We start from the raw sequence: 20,764 nt of genomic DNA on the forward strand, positions 1-20,764 counted from the left end.
GACCTGGGGCTATGGATGAAGCACTGCTGATGAAAGCGCTCTGGAAACACAAGGCCCGTTGCTCCAGGACAGCACAGACCTGTGGGCACGCAGCGTGTCCTCAGTAAATACCGCCTGAGTCGAGTTCATCATGCAGAAGCACCTTCTGAGCTGACAGTGCGCTGGTCCCCTCTGCCAGTGCCAGCAGTACCAGCTACATTTTTTTGGAAGCCGGATGGCAGACCAGGGAAGCCTACCTTGTACTCCAGGGTTTCTTTGAGCATGTTCTCTTCCTCTTGTGAAAAGTTCAGCAACACCGACACAGCTTTTATCAGATGAAAAGCCTGAAACAAAGCAAGTTTTGCTGCCATGGGCCTTGGTGGGGGGACTCGGGCCGAAGGGCAGCATTTCCTGGTTCTGCTCCTGGCACGTGCTCCTGAACTGGTTAGCAAGGATGTGGAGGGCGGAGCTGGGCATTCTGAGGTCTGATGGCAACGACAGTTCTTTTCCTCCCTCCGTCTTTTACTTCGGGAGCTGGCAAGATCACCAGGACATCCACAGCGCTCTCTTGCTCCTCGGCAGGAGGCAGGAATGCTGGGCGGATCAGTTTCCTGTCCTCTGGCCTCAGCATCCAACCCACATCTCCTCCCAGGAGCCAGTTCCCTACTCGGTCCCCCCGCCCTGCTTGCTGCTCAGTCAAGGTCAATGCCAGCTGGAGAAATGACTAAGCGTCCCCACTGGTGTCAAACTGAAATGTAGGAGAGTGAAAAAGACAGGGACTTGGTGGGAGGCCATGCAGGGCTCAGATGAGTGAGCCAGGCCCAGGGTGGAGCCAAGTACCCAAAGGCAACTCAGAAGCCCTTTACCTCAGATTCACGACAGGACATGAATTTTAAAACCACGTGTTTAAGGTACTCGAAGTTGATCTCACGGGCGTCAGTCAGGTCAGCGGTATTCGTGACAGAAGGGGCCATGTTTGGCATCTCAGGGCCGGGCTTCTCTCGGACTTCAAAAAGTTCGTTATCAGGTCTGATTTTCTGAAAAAGCAATGGGAGATGCAACATTGGACCCCTCAAGACAGGTTTGAAAATCGCATGGGAGATTCACCTGGCCCAAGTGTGGTCACCTGCTGTTCCTGTGCCACACTCTTCACGCAGCAGGGTGCAAAGGCCCCCCTGGGAAGCAGGCGCCAACGTCTGAAGAAGGCTCAGCCCCTCCAGGTGGGGTGGATGCAGGAGAGGAGGAGAGAGGTCCTCTGGGGAAGCTCACATTTCCTTTATCTGTGGCAGGACACATGCCCTGGGGCAGAGGTGCTGCTCTCCTTAGGTCTGGGCCTGGCACTCCGCCATTCACATGGGGTGCACCCATCACTACGCTGACTTTTCAGACAACACGCAGGCTCAGAGAAGGAGGGCACACAGCCGCTTTTCAGAGCCATGTTCAAGTTGGCAGGGCCACTGTCCGGCCAGCCAACGTCTGACTTCCCAGAGACCCCTCACAGTCAACTGGGGGGAGGCGAGGATCAGCAGGCAGGGAGGGGCCCAAGGCCGAGAGCCGGGAGGGCGGCAGCAGTGGGGAGAAGCGGGGCACTCACCAGTTCCTTCTGCAGCGTCTTTCTGAGCTCCAGCATCCTCTGCTGCATCTGCTTTATGGTCTGAGACAAACCCCCGCCACCCAAAAAGCCAGCTGTTAAACGTACATTCACCATCTTTAAGGTGCAAAGGACAACAGAACAGACAGACGCCCCTTGGGTCCCCTTACATCTGTTATAAGTCCCTGCCTCATCTCCTGAGAGGCCTGTGCTGTGACCCCCGTGTGCCTGCTGCCTTGGGTTCTGTCCCTCACATGCCGCTGCTTTGCATGCACTTGCTCTCCAGGCCCCTCAAGTGCCACTGAAGCTGTCACGTGCCCCTCTATGGGGCATGCGAGTGCCCCAGTGCTGCCCACGCCTCCCCATGGGCTCGGCCCGCAGGACTGCTCGGGTGTTCGCCTCCGTCAGCAGCACAGCTAGAAACATCTCTGCCCAGTAGATTATGTCCTTCAGGCTTGTATTTATGTGCTACGGTGCCACATAATGCAGGCCACGGTGCCTGGCTGTCCCCAGCACCCGTGCTCCCTGAGTTCCGGGATGGCCCGCCAGGCTGGCTCCGGACCCTGGAAAGGCTCCTGGTTCTCCGCACAGCCTCCCACGCTGGGTTTTCTATCTTCCACTGATTGTCTTGTATTTATTTTCAGTTTAATTAGTATTATGAGCCTTAAATGTAATTTATTACACAATACACTAATCACCAGAAAGGCTGAACTCTGTTTTCCCAATCAAAAAGTTTACTGTATAATCAGCAGTGCAGGAAAAAATTTCTCCCAAGTTTCACACCTGTAACATATCAAACTGAGCTTTTCCTGTGGACTGCGGGTCCATGTCGCCGTTCTTACTGAGAAGCTGGCATTTTGCATAGTATTTTTCATGTATCGGAGTTTTCAAAGCCTTCTGCAGTGCTCCTAATTACAACCTCACTGTGACAGTAACTCTAGGGGACGGCCCGCGTCTTAATGTGTAGCTGAGCTTCCTCCTTGAAACAAAGCGGGAATAAGCCTTTCCTCACGGGAGCCATCTCCACAGCCTCCAGAGGAACGAGGCGACTGGGCCACAGGGCCGTGAGTGTCTCCAGCTCCGTGGAGCACATTAAAGGGCCTCTGACACACCGCGTTTTATCCAACGGTGACTGGGTTTCAGTTGCTATTCTCTTGGTTACCGTGAGGCTGGATGTTCCCCCAAAACTACATTTGCTATTTGATTTTCTGTGACTTGATTTCCTAGGTTTTTGGCTCATTCATAATTCATCCGACAAAAATTGACTGAGTCCCTACTATGTGCCAGATACTGTCCCAGAGCCTGGGGAAACAGCAATAAACAAAAAAAGAAAAATGGCTGCCCTAAGGAGGGAGAATGTCAATAGCCAAATATACAGTACATCAGAAGGTGGTAAAAGGCATGGAGAAAAAGAGCAAGGTTGGGGGCAGGGAGTGCTGGTGGTGAGGGGTGACAGGGGTGGCAGGGGAGGCCTCAATGACACCATAAAGGAAGTGAGGGTAACTGGGGAAAGAATCTTCCAGACAGAAGGTTCAGCAAGTGCAAAGGCCCTGAGGCAGGAGGGTGCCTGATATTCACAGAAAGGTGAAGCCAATGTGGCTGAGAGGGAGCCCTGGGGATGGCAGAGGGAGTGCAGTGAAAGGGGAAAGGGGCCCGCCCACACAGAGCTTGTGGGCCACTGCAAGGACTTCGGCTTTTACAGAGATGGGAAGTCATCAGAGGGCTGGAACAGAGGCATGACAGGGAAACCAGTTAGAAGCCCAATACCATCCTCCAGGACAGAGAGGACCGTGACCTGGCCTAGGGGCACAGCACTGGTGAAGATGAGAAGTAGCTCATTCTGGGTGTAGTTTGAAGGGAAAGCCAAAGGACTTGCTACTGGTGTGGATGTTGGTTGAGAAAGAAACAAGGCGCTTGAGGATGACCCCAGGCTCTGCCATTTCCTGAACCAGGACAGATGGCAGGAGATGCTGGGGAGCACGATGAATCGGAGTTCGCTTCTGGACATATTCAGTTTCGGATACCTTTCGGACATTCATGAGGAGACACCGAGTGGACAGACATGAAGTCTGGGGCTCAGAGGAGCCACATGACTGGAGACGGGCTGTGGGAACAGCAGTGTAAGTACGGCAAGATGGCCAAGGGCGTGACTGCAACTGAGAGAGGGGTCCAAGGGTGGGACCTGGGGCACAGCATTTGTCACTTCTGTGTGTGTGTTATACTTCACGACAAGAGATTAAATGTGGGGGGAGGGAAAGAGAAAGAACGCTTTTTCCTTTTGTTAAAGATCTAAAAAAATATGCACATACAATCACACAATTTGAGGGCAGAATTTCAGGCCAGAGCAATAACTATCCAGCACATTTAACTTCACAAGACACTTTACAAACCAGAACCAAATAAGAGCCCGCATTTACAGGCGCAGAGGCCTGGGGGCGGGGGCTAGGGGGTGGGCTCAGCACATCTATGAAGCCGCCACCAAGTAACAGAAATTCTACCGGGCAGCTCAGAAACACTTCCATTTCATCCCCGCCCCCCCATAAAAACCACGTAAAGGCAGGTCTCACTGCCACCATTTCACAGCTGTACGAAGGAAGCGCAGAGGTAAGGTGACTGGTCCACCACCACCCAGTGGTGACAGCAGAGGTGGCTGGGAACACCTAGACCTGCCGATGCTCAAGCTCTGACACGTGAGACGTTTTCTCAAGTCGGGGAGCGGAGAGGACAGGCGAGTGTGACAGGAAGATGACAGCACAGGAGGCAGAAAGAAGAGGAAACCCAGGAAAAAGCCCTTTTGATGAGGAGGTGCCATCTCCCCGAGGAGGTGCCCGGGGCACCGGCAAACAAGGGAGGAATGGTTTGAGGCACGAGGACAGGGAAAGAGCAGAGACAGAAACAGCTGAGGCAAAGGGCATCCTCACCTTATTTTTCTCTAGAAGTTGCTGCTCCAAGCCCTGCTTTTCCTTCTGTAGCTGCCCCAGATCCATTGCCCCCACCTCACCATTTGGTACTCCCTCTGCAGCTGGAAGCTGGTACGTGGGGTCCTGCATGGCCCTCAAGGTTACCTACAGGGTGATGGCAACAAGTTGAGAGTCAGGACAGGTAATAGTCAAGCTAAGCCACAGGTCCCTGGGGAGGGGACCAAGACTTGTTCCAAAGGGGTGGGCTGGTGGTGCCCACTGGGCAGCTGGCCAGGAACCAAACTTAATCTACGGAGAGCCCGGCCAGTGCCCTCCAGGGTGACACTGAGCTTTCCACGCAATGAGTCTGCTTGGAGGGAAAGGGCCTTAACACCTGAGCACTGACAGGTGTCGCCACCTCCAGTGGGGTCCTCCAGACTCACAACCTCCCAGTCAGTCAAGCACCCCACTTTAAACACAGGAAGTAGAGCTCAGGGCAGTGACTTGCCCCACGTTCCGTAGTGAGTGGACACCAGCGCCCTTCCCTGCGTCCCCACTGCCTCCTCCCCTGGCGGACGGCAGCAGGCCGCCTGGTATCTCGCTGCAGCACACACGGCTGCCACCACGCCTCGGCCTGGCGGGCCAGATGGCACTCACGTGAGGCTCGCTGGCTGAGAGCGCCGGCCCCTGCTCCTGGCCTGGCAGCAGCTCCTCCGCCCGCAGGCTCCGCAGGGCCTCCAGCTCGCTCTGCAGCTGGTGCGTCTGCAGCAGGGCCGAGTCGTGACCTAGGCCGGGCAGGGGGAGGGGGCTCATGAGCCCAGTGTGTCAGGACCAGCCACCTCAGGGCAGTGCTGCTGGGCAGGAACAGGTGAGAGGGCTCAGCAGGGGCAGAACCCTCACCTGTCTTCAGCAGGAGAATCTCCTGCTCTTTCTGGAGAATCACTTCCATTTTCTCCTGCAGACTCTGCTCCTTCTCCTCTACTGCAGCCGTCAGGTTAGCAGCCTTGGAGAAAACCCACGCAGGAGAAGGTTGGCAGCAGTAACCCCATCTCCCCCAAAGGCCTCTCCACTTTCCTACTACCCCGGGTACCCTGAGTCCCACTCTGAAGTCCACAGCCTCGAACACACTGCAGCTACCCTCTGCTCCTACACACAAGCATCAACCAATTCTCCTTGGCAGAGGCCCTGCACAGGGCACTCGCCCTCACTGCCCCTCTGGCCTGCAGTGGGCCACCAGAGACGCGGCTGCCCTGCCCGGGCTTCCAATGAGCTGTGACAACCACAACCTGCAGGCTTGAGTGCCTGCGATGGGCCTGCATTTGACCCACAGAACACGACCTCGTGACAGAATCCCAGAAGGTGATGATCCTGGAGTCTTTTCAGAGGCAGCTCTGAGACTCAGATGTCTTAAGCACCAACCCAAGGCCCAGAGCCAATTCACTAGGAGGCCCGGGGCCTGACGCCGAGCCCATCTGCACAGGAAGGCTTTCCACCCCGCCTGCTGGGAGCTCAGCGGTGCGTGCCGTCCAGGGGCCACGGGCAGGGAGGCCCGCCTCACAGAAACAGAGCCCAGTAGGTGTCTGGGGATGGGCTTCTCCCAGGTGATGTTTATAACACTGACCATCAAAAAAGGCCCTCCTGTGGGGAGAAGGTCTCTTGATAACATTTTTCTCTCACCCCCACAGACCTCCGGGGAGTCACATGGCTGACGGCATTCCTGAGCCCTGGACAGACGGGCGCAGGCTCGCACCGCAGGGTCACACAGAGCCCACCTGTTGCTGGAGCTCCTCCCTCTGCTTCCGCACCTCCTCCAGGGCTTGAGCCATCGCCACACTCACGATTTCTCTCTGGCTCCACTCTTCCTGCAATACCGAAAACCAGGAGGAGATTGAGCCCCAAAACTCAGTTCATGTGTTTTTAGTTGAACACTTCACATTAAGGCCACAGCAGGAGTAGTGTCTCGCAGGGCCAGACGAACACTGTCCCTGCTTTCCAAGGTTCCCAGGCTGCCCTCTGGCTGCAAGGCCTTCTGTATCCCTCTGAGAACGGTCCTGGTGGACAGCACGCCAGGGCACAGCACTGGGGGTCGTTCATCCCATGAGCACCCCAGCCAGTGCTCGGACCTAGAACTTGAAGAGCTGGGCCAGTGGAATCAACGCAGAACAGGAAAGACTCTCAGGCCACGCGGATGGAACAGCGGACTGGGACCATCCGGTTATAGAAAAAACAATAAGAAATTAGGGATTTTAGTAAGGCGAAATGTCACAGACTCACCAAAATTAACCATTTTGTACGAGAGAAAACTGAGGCTCTGAGAGGTTAATCATTTGCCCACGGTCCTGGAGCTGGTAAGTGGCACAGCCAGCTTCTGTCTGAGCTCAGAGCCAAGCTTTGGACTCTCCCACCCACAGTATTTTCTACCACGAGCAGGGCTGCCTCACTGGCCTTTCCCAGAGCACAGCGACTAACCAACAAACCCTCAAGTCCTCTCCTGTGACTGATGCCGGGCTTGCAATCAACCCCTAGACGAATAATATGACTTCTCAGGGGCCTGAACACTGTCAGGGATGTCCACTGTTTCTGTCTCCCCAGAATCCCCTCCTTTTTGGGGGGTAAGAGCCTCATCATTGCTCTTCTCTACTCCCACCCCACAATTCCACATAGTTCTGGCCAAAAATGATACCCCCATTTTGTGGCTACAAGGATAAGCAAGTGATCCAGGCCTGGTCAATCACAATACCTCATCTCCTTGGCCAAATCAATTTGTCCAGAGGGTGGCTCTGTCCCTCAAGATGAACCAATCAGAATCCCCCCATTCTTTTTTTTGGTGAGGAAGATTGGCCCTGAGCCAACATCTGTCCCAATCTTCCTCTACTTTATGAGGGACACCGCCACAGCGTGACTTGACAAGAGGTGCTAAGTCCACACCCAGGATCTGAACCTGGGAACCCTGGGCCGCCCACAGAGTAGCATGTGAACTTAACCTCTACACTGGCAGGCTGGCCCCCGAATCCCTTTTATACGACGAAGCTGAGAGGGAGAATCCCTCCTTCCCCGGGGTCGCTAAGCTGGAGCGTCACCAGCTTGGAGCCGCTGTGGGACTGGACGCAGTCTATATCCTGGAGAAAAGCGAGTGCGAGAGCTGGGTGACTGACAGGGGGACAGCATGATGCAGGATGAGGAGAGCTCTGAGGCCTCGGGTTCCTGGCGAACAAGTCCTTCTGGTTCTGTGAGCTGCTCTACTCCTCCTACGAAACCGCCCTTTCCACTTACTCCAGGCCAAGCGCGTCAACAGAGGGAGATGTCAGTCATTGCCAGTGGCATTCTGGCTCCTACTGTGGAGTTGTCAGAATTGACCTTCCGTGAGACCACCTCTAGTGGACAAGAGCAATTGGCACCTGAACTCTAGAGGCTGACGTTGGGACCTAACTACTCCGGACAATACCCCTCGTAGGGGAGGCTCTGTTGATACAGGAGAAGGAGCAAGAGGTTTCAGGCTGGGTGGAGCTATGAAACCCTGGCCCTGCCTGCCCAGGTGGGGAGGGTGACAGGAACGTCCTGCTTCTGCAGCAGCCTTTTCGGGAGAAGTTTAGAAGAGACGCTGTGACCACTGACGTCTAAGTGGCCAGGAGGCAGACTGTGAGCAAGAAGACAGGGCAGGCACTGCACTTGACAATTCTCATCCGTGCTCAGGCTGGATCTTCAGGGTAATCTTCTCGAAGGCAAGGGTGATCATCTTCAGTCTAAAATAAGGAAACTGGATTTCCTCAAGAACCAGCTGGTGAGGGGCTAGGCTGGCTCACAGAACTGATTCCACGCGGCTCTGAAGTCTGTGCTACTGCCACAGAGCCACAGACAATCCAGGACCACGGGAGGTGAGGCTGACCGTGCAGCTCAGGGTCGCTGTGGGGGCCACCATGCTACCCAGAGGCGGCAGCTCTCTGCACCTAGGAATGATTTCCCCAGAGGGGCTCAGGGAACAGCTATTTTGAAAAATATGAGATACAAACAATTCTAAACATGTGTGCACCTAAACATAGTGCCTCAAAATACTTGAAGCAAAGACTGACAGAACTAAAGCGTGAAAGAGACAAATCCACGATCATAGCTGAAGATTTAGCACATTTCTCTCAGTAGCTGATAAAACAAGTTGACCAAAAAAAAAGAGGGGCCAGCCCCGCGGAGTAGTGGTTAAGTTCGAGGTGATCTACTTTGGGGGCCCAGGTTCTTGGGTTTGGATCCTGGGTGTGGACCAACACCACTCATCAGCCATGCTGTGGCAGCGACCCACATATAAAGTGGAGGAAGATTGGCACAGATGTTAGCTCAGGGCTAACCTTCCTCAAGCAAAAAGAGAAGAGGATTGGTAACAGAGTTAGCTCAGGGCTAGTCTTCCTCAGCAAAAAAAAAAAGTATCAGAAAACATATAGAAGATTTGAACAATACTATCAACCAACTTGATTTAATTAGTATATATAGAATGTTCTCCCTAACAGCAGCAGAATATATATTCTTTTCAAGTGCACTAAAGTATTTAACAAGATAGACTATAGGCTGGGTCATAAAACAAGTCTAAATAAATGTCAAAGGACAGAAATCATTCAGAATATTATCTGATCCTAATGGTATTAAACTAGAAATCCAAGATATCGAGAAAATCCCCCAAATGTTGAAAATTAACCCCCTTTCTAAACAGCCTGTGTGTGCTGGTTTTTAAGTTATTGCCTCTCAGCCCACACCTAGCCTTTTAGAATCTGCTTTGTGACGCTACACCCGGGACTCGGCAAACCACATTTCTGCTCATCCAGCTGGCTCCATATCAATATCTGCCAACAGGGGGAGCTTGAGGGAGGCTGCACGGCAGGAGGAGGGAGAAAAAGCCTTCCTGCTTTCCGGCAGCTCCTGCTTCTCTGAGCAGTGCTCCTTTGCCCTGGTAGCAGCAATTTTCCTAAAGCAGCAGCTGCATCCACTTTGCAGTTTTTCCAACACTTGCAACTGAATTCATTCACTGCCCCATCCTCCGACACACACACCAGCACCAACTGTACAGCGCCCCCCCTCAGGGGCCTGAGTGTCAAACCTGTGCGGCTCTCAATTCCTAAGTTTAATAATTCTAACTTCTTCACTTTGCTCCCTTAGTCCTAGGGTTGGAAGCTGCTTCCTTCGTGGTATCTTTTAACTGTTTCAGTGCTGGATTAAAAAACTTTACATTAATAATGACAAAGCAACAGAGATTGGATTGGTGGTTACCAAAGGGGGAGGGGGGAGGGGGAGGGCAGAAGGGGTGATTCAGCTCACATGTGAGGTGATGGCCTATAATTAGTTTTTGGGTGGTGAACATGAGGTAATCTACACAGAATTCGAAATATATTATGATGTACATCTGAAAGCTATATAATGTTATAATCCAATGTTACTGCAAAAAAAAAAAAAAAAAAACCAAACCAAAAAAAACCACTTTACATTAGAACATAAATTCTCATTTGAATAACTGGGGTGGCTCCTTTCTCCTGAATGGACCATGAATGACACACTGTGGGTCAGATTTTCTGTTTCTTTTTGCATACATATTTGCAATAATCATTGCTCTTCATTCTTTCTTACCTCCTTACATCCTCTGTTCTTCCACCCAGAATTTTCCTTCACCTGAAAGATGCTTGTTCTTTTTGGTAGGAAGACTGTCCCTGAGCTAACATCTGTACCAACCTTCCTTTATTTTGTATGTGGGATGCTGCCACAACATGGCTTGATGAGCGGTGTGTAGGTCCACACCTGGGATCCGAATATGCAAACCCCGGGCCACAGAAGCAGAGCATGTGAACTTAACCACTGTGCCATCGGGCTGGCTCCTAAAATATGCTCTTTAGTAGTTCCTTTAGTGCAAGTCTGTTGCTGACTAATTTTTTGTTTTCATTTTACTGGTTTTCTTCAGTTCTGCCACCATGCTGTGTCTGGGTATGGATTTTCACATTGCTCCTGTTTGCATCTGTAAGGGGTCTTATACCTGTACCTGTAACTTGACAGTTTTCATCAGTCTGGCAAACTCTCAGCCATGAAATCTCTTCAATGATTGCTTCTGTCTTGTTTTTTCCATTTCCTTCTGGGCCTCCACTGATACATGATAAGACATCTCACAGAATCCTAATGTCTTTAATTGTTCATTTTATGTATTTCATTCTGCCCTTTCTTACATTTCACTAATTCTCTCTTTAGTTCTAATCTGCTGTTAAACTCATTCATCTTTTTGGTAGACAGCTTTACTGAAGTAGAATTGAATAATCAACTAAACATAAAGTGCGCAATATGATGAATTATGGTGAAATCATTGCCACAATAAAAATAGTGAAAATATCCATTACCCCAAAAACGTTTCCACATGCCCTTTTGTAATCTACTGCGTTTCAGTTATTGCATTTTTCAATTCTAAAATTCGAATTTGATCGCTTTTCAAAACTGCTGTCTTTTATTAGTTTCCAAATCTCAGCTGACATTTTCAATTTTGTCTTCTGTATCCTTAAACACGGTAAGCACAGTAATAGCTGAGCCTCCTAACAGCTCTTCCTACTTCAGCACTTGCCTCATTTACAGAACACTCTCCACTCAGAGCCAGAGTGACTCTTTTCAGACAGACCTCCTCACATCACTTCTCTCCTTCACGCCTCGGATGGCTTCCCTGCCCTCCCCTCACTACCATCCACTCTTCTTCCCCAGCCCACTAGGCAGCAGCCACACTGGCCTCGGTGCTGTTCTCTAGACAAACCAAGCCTTTTTCCTTCCACAGAGTCTTTCTATTTGCTATTTCTTCTGTCTGGAATATTCCTTCCCCAAACATTCACACTGCTGGCCCTTCTCCTTATTCAGATGTTTTGCTCAAATATCCTGAAGCCTCCCTGACCTCCCAATTTAAAAGAGTGCTCTCCGTCCTACTCCCGGCCCCTCACGCTACTTTGTCCTCTTCAGAGCACATGACTATTGCTCACTTGTTTACTGTCTCCCTTCACAAGCTCCTCAGGGGGAGAGTTTTGTCCTTCTGCTCACTGGCGCATCTCAGCACCTACAACGGTGCATCCAGGTACTTAAACGTCTGTTGAAGGAAGGCATGAAAAAGTATCCGACTCTAAAGTACACGCTTCCCTCGAGCCAGCACTACCGCCCCAGCACCGGCAGCACCTCGCACACGCGTCCCTCGAGCCGGCACTACAGCCCCAGCACCGGCAGCACCTTGCACACGCATCTCTCCAGCTGGCACTACAGCCCCAGCACCGGCAGCACCTCGCACACGTGTCCCTCCAGCTGGCACTACGGCCCCAGCACCGGCAGCACCTCGCACACGCGTCCCTTGAGCCGGCACTACGGCCCCAGCACCGGTAGCACCTCGCACACGCTTCCCTCAAGCCGGCACTACGGCCCCAGCACCGGCAGCACCTCGCACACGTGTCCCTCCAGGCGGCACTACGGCCCCAGCACCAGCAGCACCTCGCACACGCGTCCCTCCAGGCGGCACTATGGCCCCAGCACCAGCAGCACCTCGCACACGCGTCCCTCCAGCCAGCACTATGGCCCCAGCACCGGCAGCACCTCGCACATGCGTCCCTCAAGGCAGCACTACGGCCCCAGCATCGGTGGCACCTCGCACACGCTTCCCTCAAGCTGGCACTACGGCCCCAGCACCGGCAGCACCTCGCACACGCTTCCCACAGTCCGGCACTACCACCCCAGCACCGGCAGCACCTCGCACACGCTTCCCACGGTCCGGCACTACGGCCCCAGCACCGGCAACACCTCGCAGACACTGCTGAAGGCTCACTCGGCACAGGCCCTCAGCTGTGGATGTTCTCAGACAAGTCCTGTGCCAAAGAATCGACAAGGTCGTGGTGTTGTGACCAAGCTGGGCAAGTACTGCAATGACCCATCGTCTAAGGGCTGCTGTGAAAGGGGTTGGGGAGCCGGAGGCCTATAAGGAAGTGCCAGAATCTCTCTCCCTCTGCATCCAGTTATGTCCAGGGAATGAAGCGGGCAGCATCTGATTAAAGCACCATGTTCCCAGAAAGGAAAGGGTGACAATCCAGCAGACTGTTTCTTCATTTCTGTACATGCTCCCTGGCATAAACAAACAAGGTCCTATGACCGACCATGTGAGGCCTTGCTTTCCTAGTCTCACTGTTAAAATCAGCAACCATGTGCTCTGACAGCATTACTTTCAGGCAGCTGTTGATGGCAGTGCAGAGGAAGGGCTGACCTCTGTGGTGGAGTGAAAAGTCAGACCAGCGCCACCTCTAACTACGGAACTTGGGCAAATTATGTACACTTGGAACTTCAATGACATTAACTGCAAAATGAGCACAATTCTTCCCACCGTCCTGGATCACTGAGAGGACTTAATCAGGCGACAATTTCCAGTAAATGCCTAACAGAACTACTGAATAAATGCCAGTTCCACCCCTTCTCACTCTAAGTACAGAACCCTCACTCGGCTGCTCCAAATACACACGTGCAAGACATGACACTTTTGTGAAACTGATTCAATTAGATAGATACCTTTAGCTTCTTTAGTTCAAGTTGGTGATGCTGTAAAGAACATTCACATTCATTCTTACTTTCTTTAAGGGCTGCATTTTCTTGCTCCAGCTCTCTCTGCAAATTGAGCACAGTATATATAAAAAGAAAAGGTCTTTACCATATTTCCCCTGAGCACAGTCCTGTCTTTGACATGGAATCTTTTTTTTTTTTTTTTTTTTTAAGATTTTTTTTTTTTATTTCCTTTTTCTCCCCAACACCCCCCGGTACATAGTTGTACATTCTTCATTGTGGATTCTTCTAGCTGTGGTATGTGGGACGCTGCCTCAGCGTGGCCTGATGAGCAGTGCCATGTCCGCGCCCAGGATTCGAACCAACGAAACACTGGGCCGCCTGCAGCGGAGCGCACGAACTTAACCACTCGGCCACGGGGCCAGCCCCTGACATGGAATCTTTAAAAATGCTCCCTGTTCCTTTTTTGGTCACTGCAGGGGTGGGAGATGAGAACAGGGCGGAGGTCAGAAAGAGAGAGCCGCTTGACAAACTCCTCACAAGAAGAAACGAGGCACTTGACTCTGAAGACTGTGGGACAGGGAGGGGACCAGGGAAAAGGAGAAGCCATTCGGGGAGAACAACAGAAACTGTAGACAGACAATGGGAAGAAGCTGGTGGGACTGGTCAGGAAGTGACAGGAAGTCCCTGTGCAGCCCAAGGAAAAAGCAAACCCATCTGATTGGGGGTTTTGTAAAAAGCAGCCTTTTCCCATCCAGGCTCACGAGCAGGTGTCTTGGTGGGGAGACAAACACTGCTCAAAAAGTGGTTTCCTAGTTCAGAAGAGGCTGGTCCTCTTCCTGTCAAACTACTTGGCAGCCCAGCCACGCGCGAACCTGGCGCTCATGTGGCGGCCTCCCCGCTCCCGCACTCACCGCCTCCCGCTGTGCAGCTGTCTGCTCGGCTGCCCGAGCTCTCTCCAGGGCAGCGAGCTGGGCCTCCAGCACGTGGATGCGCTCTGTGCACTGCTGCTCCAGAGCGAGCACCTGCTGCTGAGCACGGCTGCTCTCCTTGTTTGCGGCAGCCTGTGGGGGTACCAGAGGACAGTTATTCACGGTGACAACAGGGGCCTTATTCTGTCCCTTGGTGACCAAAGATGGGTGTCCGACAGAAACACCTCTCCTTCCTGACCTTCCTCAGCCTGGGTGCTATCGATGTCCCCTGCTGTAAGCTCTGCCTATTGCCCTGGCCCCTGGCCTGCTCAGGAGCTGGGGTTGGGGACAGCTTTGGGCACCAGCCAGTCCTAAGACACAGCCCTCTGTCACCCCACTCAGTGTTGCCCTCTATGGCTGAAGTGCTTCCTGGGAGGAAGTATAAGAGAGTGATGAAGAACAAGAGCTTTGATCTAAGAAAGATGTGAGTTCTGCCATTTACTAGCTGGGAGACCAAGGGCTAGTGACCAGGTTTTTCTGAGCCTGCTTCCTCTAGAATGATAACAACAGTACACATGCCTTAGGTCTGCTGCAAGGACTAAAGGAAAACATGTGCAGAGAACTTAGCACAGTGCCTAGGACACGGCAAACATGCCATAAATGCTGTTTTCATTTCTCTAGTTTTTTTTCTTTTTTTTTTTCTGCTTTTTCTCCCCAAAGTCCCCCAATACATAGATGTGTATTTTAGTTGTGGATCTTTCCAGCTGTGGCATGTGGGACGCTGCCTCAGCATGGCCTGACAAGCGGTGCTATGTCCCCGCCCAGGATCCAAACCAGCGAAACCCTGGGCCGCTGAAGCGGAGTGTACAGACTTAACCACTCGGGCATGGGCTGGCCCCTATTTCTCTAGTTTCGAACTCAACACCCAACCTGGGGCTGTGACAGCTGGCCAAGCCTTGCCATCTTCTCCCCAGAGCTGGGACCTGTTCTCCACAGCCCCGGCTGCAAGCTGAGGTTTGACTCCCAGTGGAGCTATGACCTCTAACAGTCCCAGAACTAGGCTGGGCCCCACGGCCAGCTGTCAGGTGCGACTCATCCTCTCTGGATAACTCCGATCCTCCAGCAGGCCCGCACTCCCTCCATCTGCAGCTGCCCGCCTGTTCAGATTCAGCACAACTGGATCTAAGGTCGGGTCCAGATACCACTCCAGAAGTTGGGAGTGAGTCTGAGGTGTGTGCAAAGGCATGAAGGGAAAGCATCGAGGGCCCAGGACACAGCAGCCGCAATAACCACTTACAAGCTCCTGAATCTGAGCTTCTTGAGTTGCCATGATGTCACTGCTCTGTTTCAGCTTCTCCTCAGACGCCTGCAGGCTCTGCTCTAGTTCTCTCACCTGAGGGGAAACAGAAGCACTCTTTCGTTCAAAGGAAGCTGGAGAGTAGCAACAAGTGGCTTTAAGTCCTAAAACAGGTCCATGACAGAAAATTTTTAAATTAGAAAAACGATAACGCATAAGTCTACCATTATAAAGCACTATCGTTCCAATGCATTTTCTTCTAGTCGGTTTTATGATTTTTTAAAAATAACTTTTTATACAATTCTGGTAAAACTCTGTATTTTTCCTCCTCACTCAAGTTTCCTTCTGTGTTTCCACATATTCTTCAGATCATAGATTGTCTCCTCAAAGGATATTTCATAATTTACTGAACCAGTGCCTACAGTGCTGGCACTTAGGTTGTTTTCCATTTTCCCATCTAAAATGAGGCAGCAGTTAATATCTTCATGCAACGTTTTTTGACCTGGTTTGAATCACTTGCTTAGGATAGATTTCCAGAAGTGGGATTACCGCTCATGATACAAACTTAGGTCTCACTCATTCCACAAATATCAACCAAGCCTGACTAGGTACCTGGCACTGCCACTGGGACATGAGGCAGGCCCAGAGGACAGGACGACATATTGCCCAGCACTGGGCTCGACCTGGCTCTCTAATGTGACATTTTTATCTGACTCGAGCTGTCTTTGCCAATTTCTCTTATAAAGTCCTCTTGTGGGGGGGCAGCCTGGTGGCACAGTAGTTAAGTGCGCATATTCCGCTTCGGCGGCCCAGGCTTCAACGGTTCAGATCCCGGGTGCGGACATGGCACCACTTGGCAAGCCACGCTGTGGTAGGCGTCCCACATACAAAGTAGAGGAAGATGGGCACGGATGTTAGCTCAGGGCCAGTCTTCCTCAGCAAAAAGAGGAGGATTGGCAGCAGATGTTAGCTCAGGGCTAATCTTCCTCAAAAAAAAAAAATGAGTCCTCTCGTTTGTTGAATAAGGTCTGACCTTGGGGAACTCTATTATGACAACATACGCACAGGCAAGGCTGCAGCTTTGTCAGGAGAGGCAGGGACCCAATGAGATGGATATTTTCAGGTCTTACGGTTCCTCCTATACATTCACGTATAAGACTCAACTGAAGTAACCCTGTGAGAATAGTGCATTTCCGTAGAGGAGAACAGTCATGTTACTTGCCCATTGTCACAAACTCTATTTGTGGTAGAGCCGGGACTGAAACCTAGCTTTTTAAACTCCTGAGTTCAGAAAATATCTACCCAAGTCCCAATTTAGAGGGAGAGCTCAAGAGAGACTCAGATCCTCAAAAGGTTAAGCAGAGAGTTATCCTAAGGCCTGGCGATTCCACTCCCAGGTATATACCCAAGAGAAACGACAGCCTGAGTGCACACAAAACCCTTGTTCACAGCACTAATGTGCATGGCAGCATCATTCACAACAGCCACAGGATGGAAACAACCCAAATGTCCATTGACAAGAGAAGGGATAAACAAAACGTGGTATATATATATACAGTGGAATGAAAGTCTTAAAGAAGCTTATTTAGCCTTAAAAAGGAATGACATTCTGACACATGGTACAACATGCATGAACCCTGAAGATACTAAGCTAAGTGAAATAAGCCAGACACAAAAGGTCAAATATTGTATGATCCCACTAATATAACGTACAGAGTCATCAAATTCATAGAGACAGAAAGTAGAATGGTGGCTGCAGGGGACGGGGAGGAGAGCATGGGGAGTTACTGCTTTAACTGGTACAGAGGTACAGTTCAAGAAGATGATAAAGTTCTGGAGGTGGATGGTGGTGATGGTTGCACAACAATGTGAATGCACTTAAAGCCACTGCACTGCACACCTAGAAACGGTTGAAAAGCTAAATGTTGTGTTATGTATATATATTTTTTTAAAGATTTCATTTTTTTTCCTTTTTCTCCCCAAAGCCTCCCAGTACATAGTTGTATATTCTTCGTTGTGGGTCCTTCTAGTTGTGGCATGTGGGACGCTGCCTCAGCATGGTTTGATGAGCAGTGCCATGTCCGTGCCCAGGATTCGAACCAACGAAACACTGGGCCACCTGCAGCGGAGCGCGCGAACTTAACCACAGGCCACAGGGCCAGCCCCTATGTTATGTATATTTTGCAACAGTGAAAAAAAAGATACTCAGAAATAGGTAGAACTGAATTATAATAAAACAAACAAAGCTGTATTAAGATAAAAATACAGTTTTAAATATATTTATCAGGAAATAAGAAAGATTTTAAAAATGGGCTAAGCATGTGCCATGGTCTGAATGGTTGTGTCTCAGGTCGAAAGCCTAACGCCTGATGGGATGGTATTAGGATACGGGGCCTCTGGGAAGAGCTTAGGTCATGAAGGCAGACCCCTCAGGAGTGGGATTAGTGCTCTTATAAAAGAGGCCCCAAAGAGATCCCTGGCCCCTTCTGCCACTTCACACTCATTAAACTGGCAAAAAAATTAAAAGGCTGGGAAACGCCAATGCTGGAAAAGGCAGAGATGCAGATACAGTGACCCTCGTGCACGCTGGGGGAGCGAAGCCAGGTGCAGCCCTCTGGGAACGTTCTTGTCTTACTTAGTCACATTAGGTCATACACACTCTCTATTCTCCTTAAGATAACAGGGACCAGGACGTTCACTGCAGTGTCATCTGTGGTGACAGGAAGAAGGCGGCAATCTGGATGTCTAACATCTAGTAGATAACTACAAAGTGGAGTAGGTGAGTACAGCGAAGTGGACACAGATAGCAGATGGGGCAGAGGAAAGTAACAGAGAAGACACATGCAGGGCCATATCGTTTCCCTCAATTAACATACATGCACTCAAAACAATGCCACCTATTTTTTTTTTTTTTGAGGAAGATTAGCCCTGAGCTAACATCTGCCGCCAATCCTCCTCTTTTTGCTAAGGAAGACTGGCCCTGAGCTAACATCCGTGCCCATCTTCCTCCACTTTATATGCAGGATGCCTGCCACAGCATGGCGTGCCAAGCAGTGCTATGTCCGCACCTGGGATCCGAACAGTTGAAGCCTGAGGCGCCAAATCGGAATGTGCGCACTTAATCGCTGCGCCACCAGGTCGGCCCCAATGCCACCCATTTTAAGGCAATCCAACAATAAAAGTGTGTGTTATTAACCACAACAGAATGGTTTCCTATGGGAGGGAGGGGAATGGGGATAAAAAGGAATAAATAAACACAAGCACAACTTTGTGTGGAACAATGACAGTGATGTGGCAAGAACGAAGAAAACGACTAGCTCAACCCTGTATAAGTAAGATCCAAAAGACAGTCCCTCTGAAAGAAAACCTCTGACCCAAGGGGATTCTCAGCCACAACCATGTCATCCAACCAGGTTACAACTCAGACACAGGAATCACTTGGGAGTGAGATCAGTACCCGAGTCTGCAGGATGTCAATGGCCTTGGCCTGGCTGCTTCTGGCTGCTAAGAGCTGCTGTCTGGTATCCTCCAAATTCTGCTCGGCAACTGTTTTCTGTAAGTTGAAAGAAGAGTAAAAGAAAATAGTCATTTCTCCATTGAATAAATATTTACTGGTATCTAAAACATACTACGATTTGTGTGAGGCACAAGGGACACAAATACATTTTTAAAAAATAACAGCTAATTGAGATAAAATTCACATATCATAAAGTACAGAGAGAGAAATTTGACAGTCCTTTGACCTTGACGCTGGGGTAAAAGACTAACAAAAATATTATACAACAGAGTGCAACAGGCACCCACAAAGAATGAGCAAAGAGCGGGAAACGGCCTCAGGAAAGTGGGAGGCTTCACGATTCACAGGTGGCGCGGGAGGGGGAGCACCCAGGCAGAGGGATGACTAGCGGAGGTGTGAAACAGCCTGGCACACGTGGGGAGCTACAACTTGCCAAAAGTTAAAGTGATGATGGATTCAGGTCAAGAAACAAGACTGGAAAATTAGGCAACAGGCCAGATCGTGAGAAACTTTTTATGCTGCAGAAAGGAGTTTCAATTTAATTCCGTAGGCAATATTTTTCAAAGTGGGGTGGTCCAAACACTGGCATTAGACTTATTTGGTTGCTGGGGAGGGGTGGCTGTTAAACTTGAGGCCTCCTTCCAGGCCTACTGAAATCAGAACTTCTGAGGGGAGGGACAGAGATATAGACTTCAAACAAACCCCCCAAGTATCTCTCATGCACACTAAACTTTATAATAATGATGACGGCACACTAATAATGATTATACCATTAATAGCTGAAATACACCGAGGGCCCCCCATTATGTTCTAAGCCTCATTCGAAGTACTTCACATACTGTAACTCATTTAATCCTAACGATAATTCTACGCATTTGGTACAATCATTAGCCCTACTTTACAGAGGCAGAAACAAACACAAAGACATTAAGTTACCTGCTCTAAGTCACAAACTAGTAAGTAGAGAGGTGAGACACAAACCGAGGTAGCCTGGTGCTAGAAATCAATTTCCACCCTGGAACCCACATTACACGCACTGCAGACTGCAGGGGAGTCGTGGAAGCTCTTTAAGGAGCAATGTGGTCAGAAACGTTGTTTAGGGAGGTCATTTTGGCAGTGGGTGTGGAAGGCTGCGTCAGAGGGTGGAGGAGGAGGGACTGAGCCGGGCAGGCCAGTCTGGAGACTCTAGTGTAGACTAGGCTGGAGGTGCAGGAAGCCCTGAAGTGCAACAGCGGCAGCAGAGATGGAGCTATTCGGCTGAAACTGACTCAAGACAGAAAGCGAGGTCGAATCAAGGCCCAAGGCTTTGGCTTTGTCACCTTTGTCACAGTGAGGCCAATCACTGGCATAGAGAGAGGAGGAGCAGCACGAATGTGGGCAAATGAAGTGAGATGTGATGAGAAAGTAAGTTGCCCAACACCACTGGGCACGAGGCCAGTCTGCTCAACAGCCTCCTTCAGCTCAGGAGAGTCTGCTCACTGCCCTGTTTGCCTTGGCCAATGGAAGCACAAAAGGGCAGAGGAGAGCAGGGTGGTAAGACAAGACAGCCCGAGTGGTGTAAATCACTAGGTGGGGTGATCAGGGTGCTATTTATTCATATGCATCTCTGAACAAAGTTCTCCCTTTCCCTGAGGAAAACATGCCACACGGGTGACATGAGGCTTTCTTTGTGAAAGCAGGACAATCAAAAGGTGGGGAGAGTGCTCTTCTCACCAAGCTGTTTGTAGACTCTGTGGCTCTGAAACTCTAGGATTTTATGAAATCTCCGGGGTTACCATTGCTTTCCCAACACCGGCCAGCTCAAAGAGAGCTAGTCACCTCTTTCAGGAGTTCCTGCACATGCTCTTCTCCTGATAAGTTCTGCTCCAGTCTCTTCTCCAAGGAAGCAACCTTCTCCTGCAAATGTGTGATGAGTTTTTCTTTCTCTTGAGTTTCAGCAGTGACCTGCAGGTGAAAGCAGAGATTCCGTTACACTATAAACCCCTCTCCCTTCCTTCCTGTCTCCTCTAGGACCATCACCATTCTTTGAAATTCTGTTCT

General features: G+C 50.6%; 1 protein-coding gene across 10 annotated transcripts in view; it reads right to left on the reverse strand.

Moving 5' to 3' along the window:
• The window catches only part of GOLGA1 (golgin A1), a 47,651-nt gene that overhangs the window by 2,519 nt on the left and 24,368 nt on the right, over window positions 1-20,764 (reverse strand). For 8 of the 10 annotated variants that reach the window (XM_070251772.1, XM_070251774.1, XM_005605782.4 and 5 more), the window contains 12 exons: window positions 20,543-20,668; window positions 18,665-18,760; window positions 15,208-15,303; window positions 13,914-14,063; window positions 13,009-13,104; window positions 6,243-6,332; window positions 5,371-5,473; window positions 5,128-5,255; window positions 4,492-4,635; window positions 1,574-1,633; window positions 846-1,016; window positions 237-323 (listed from right to left, as the gene is read on the reverse strand). In XM_070251772.1, the coding sequence (XP_070107873.1) occupies window positions 237-323; window positions 846-1,016; window positions 1,574-1,633; window positions 4,492-4,635; window positions 5,128-5,255; window positions 5,371-5,473; window positions 6,243-6,332; window positions 13,009-13,104; window positions 13,914-14,063; window positions 15,208-15,303; window positions 18,665-18,760; window positions 20,543-20,668 (1,347 nt within the window). Of the gene's footprint in view, window positions 1-236; window positions 324-845; window positions 1,017-1,105; window positions 1,634-4,491; window positions 4,636-5,127; window positions 5,256-5,370; window positions 5,474-6,242; window positions 6,333-13,008; window positions 13,105-13,913; window positions 14,064-15,207; window positions 15,304-18,664; window positions 18,761-20,542; window positions 20,669-20,764 lie in introns of all 10 variants that reach the window. The other 2 variants (XR_011432648.1, XM_023628853.2) reach the window with 2 other exon arrangements.

The sequence above is a fragment of the Equus caballus genome, chromosome 25 (genome assembly GCF_041296265.1).
Source record: "Equus caballus isolate H_3958 breed thoroughbred chromosome 25, TB-T2T, whole genome shotgun sequence".
Taxonomy (NCBI): Eukaryota; Metazoa; Chordata; class Mammalia; order Perissodactyla; family Equidae; genus Equus; species Equus caballus.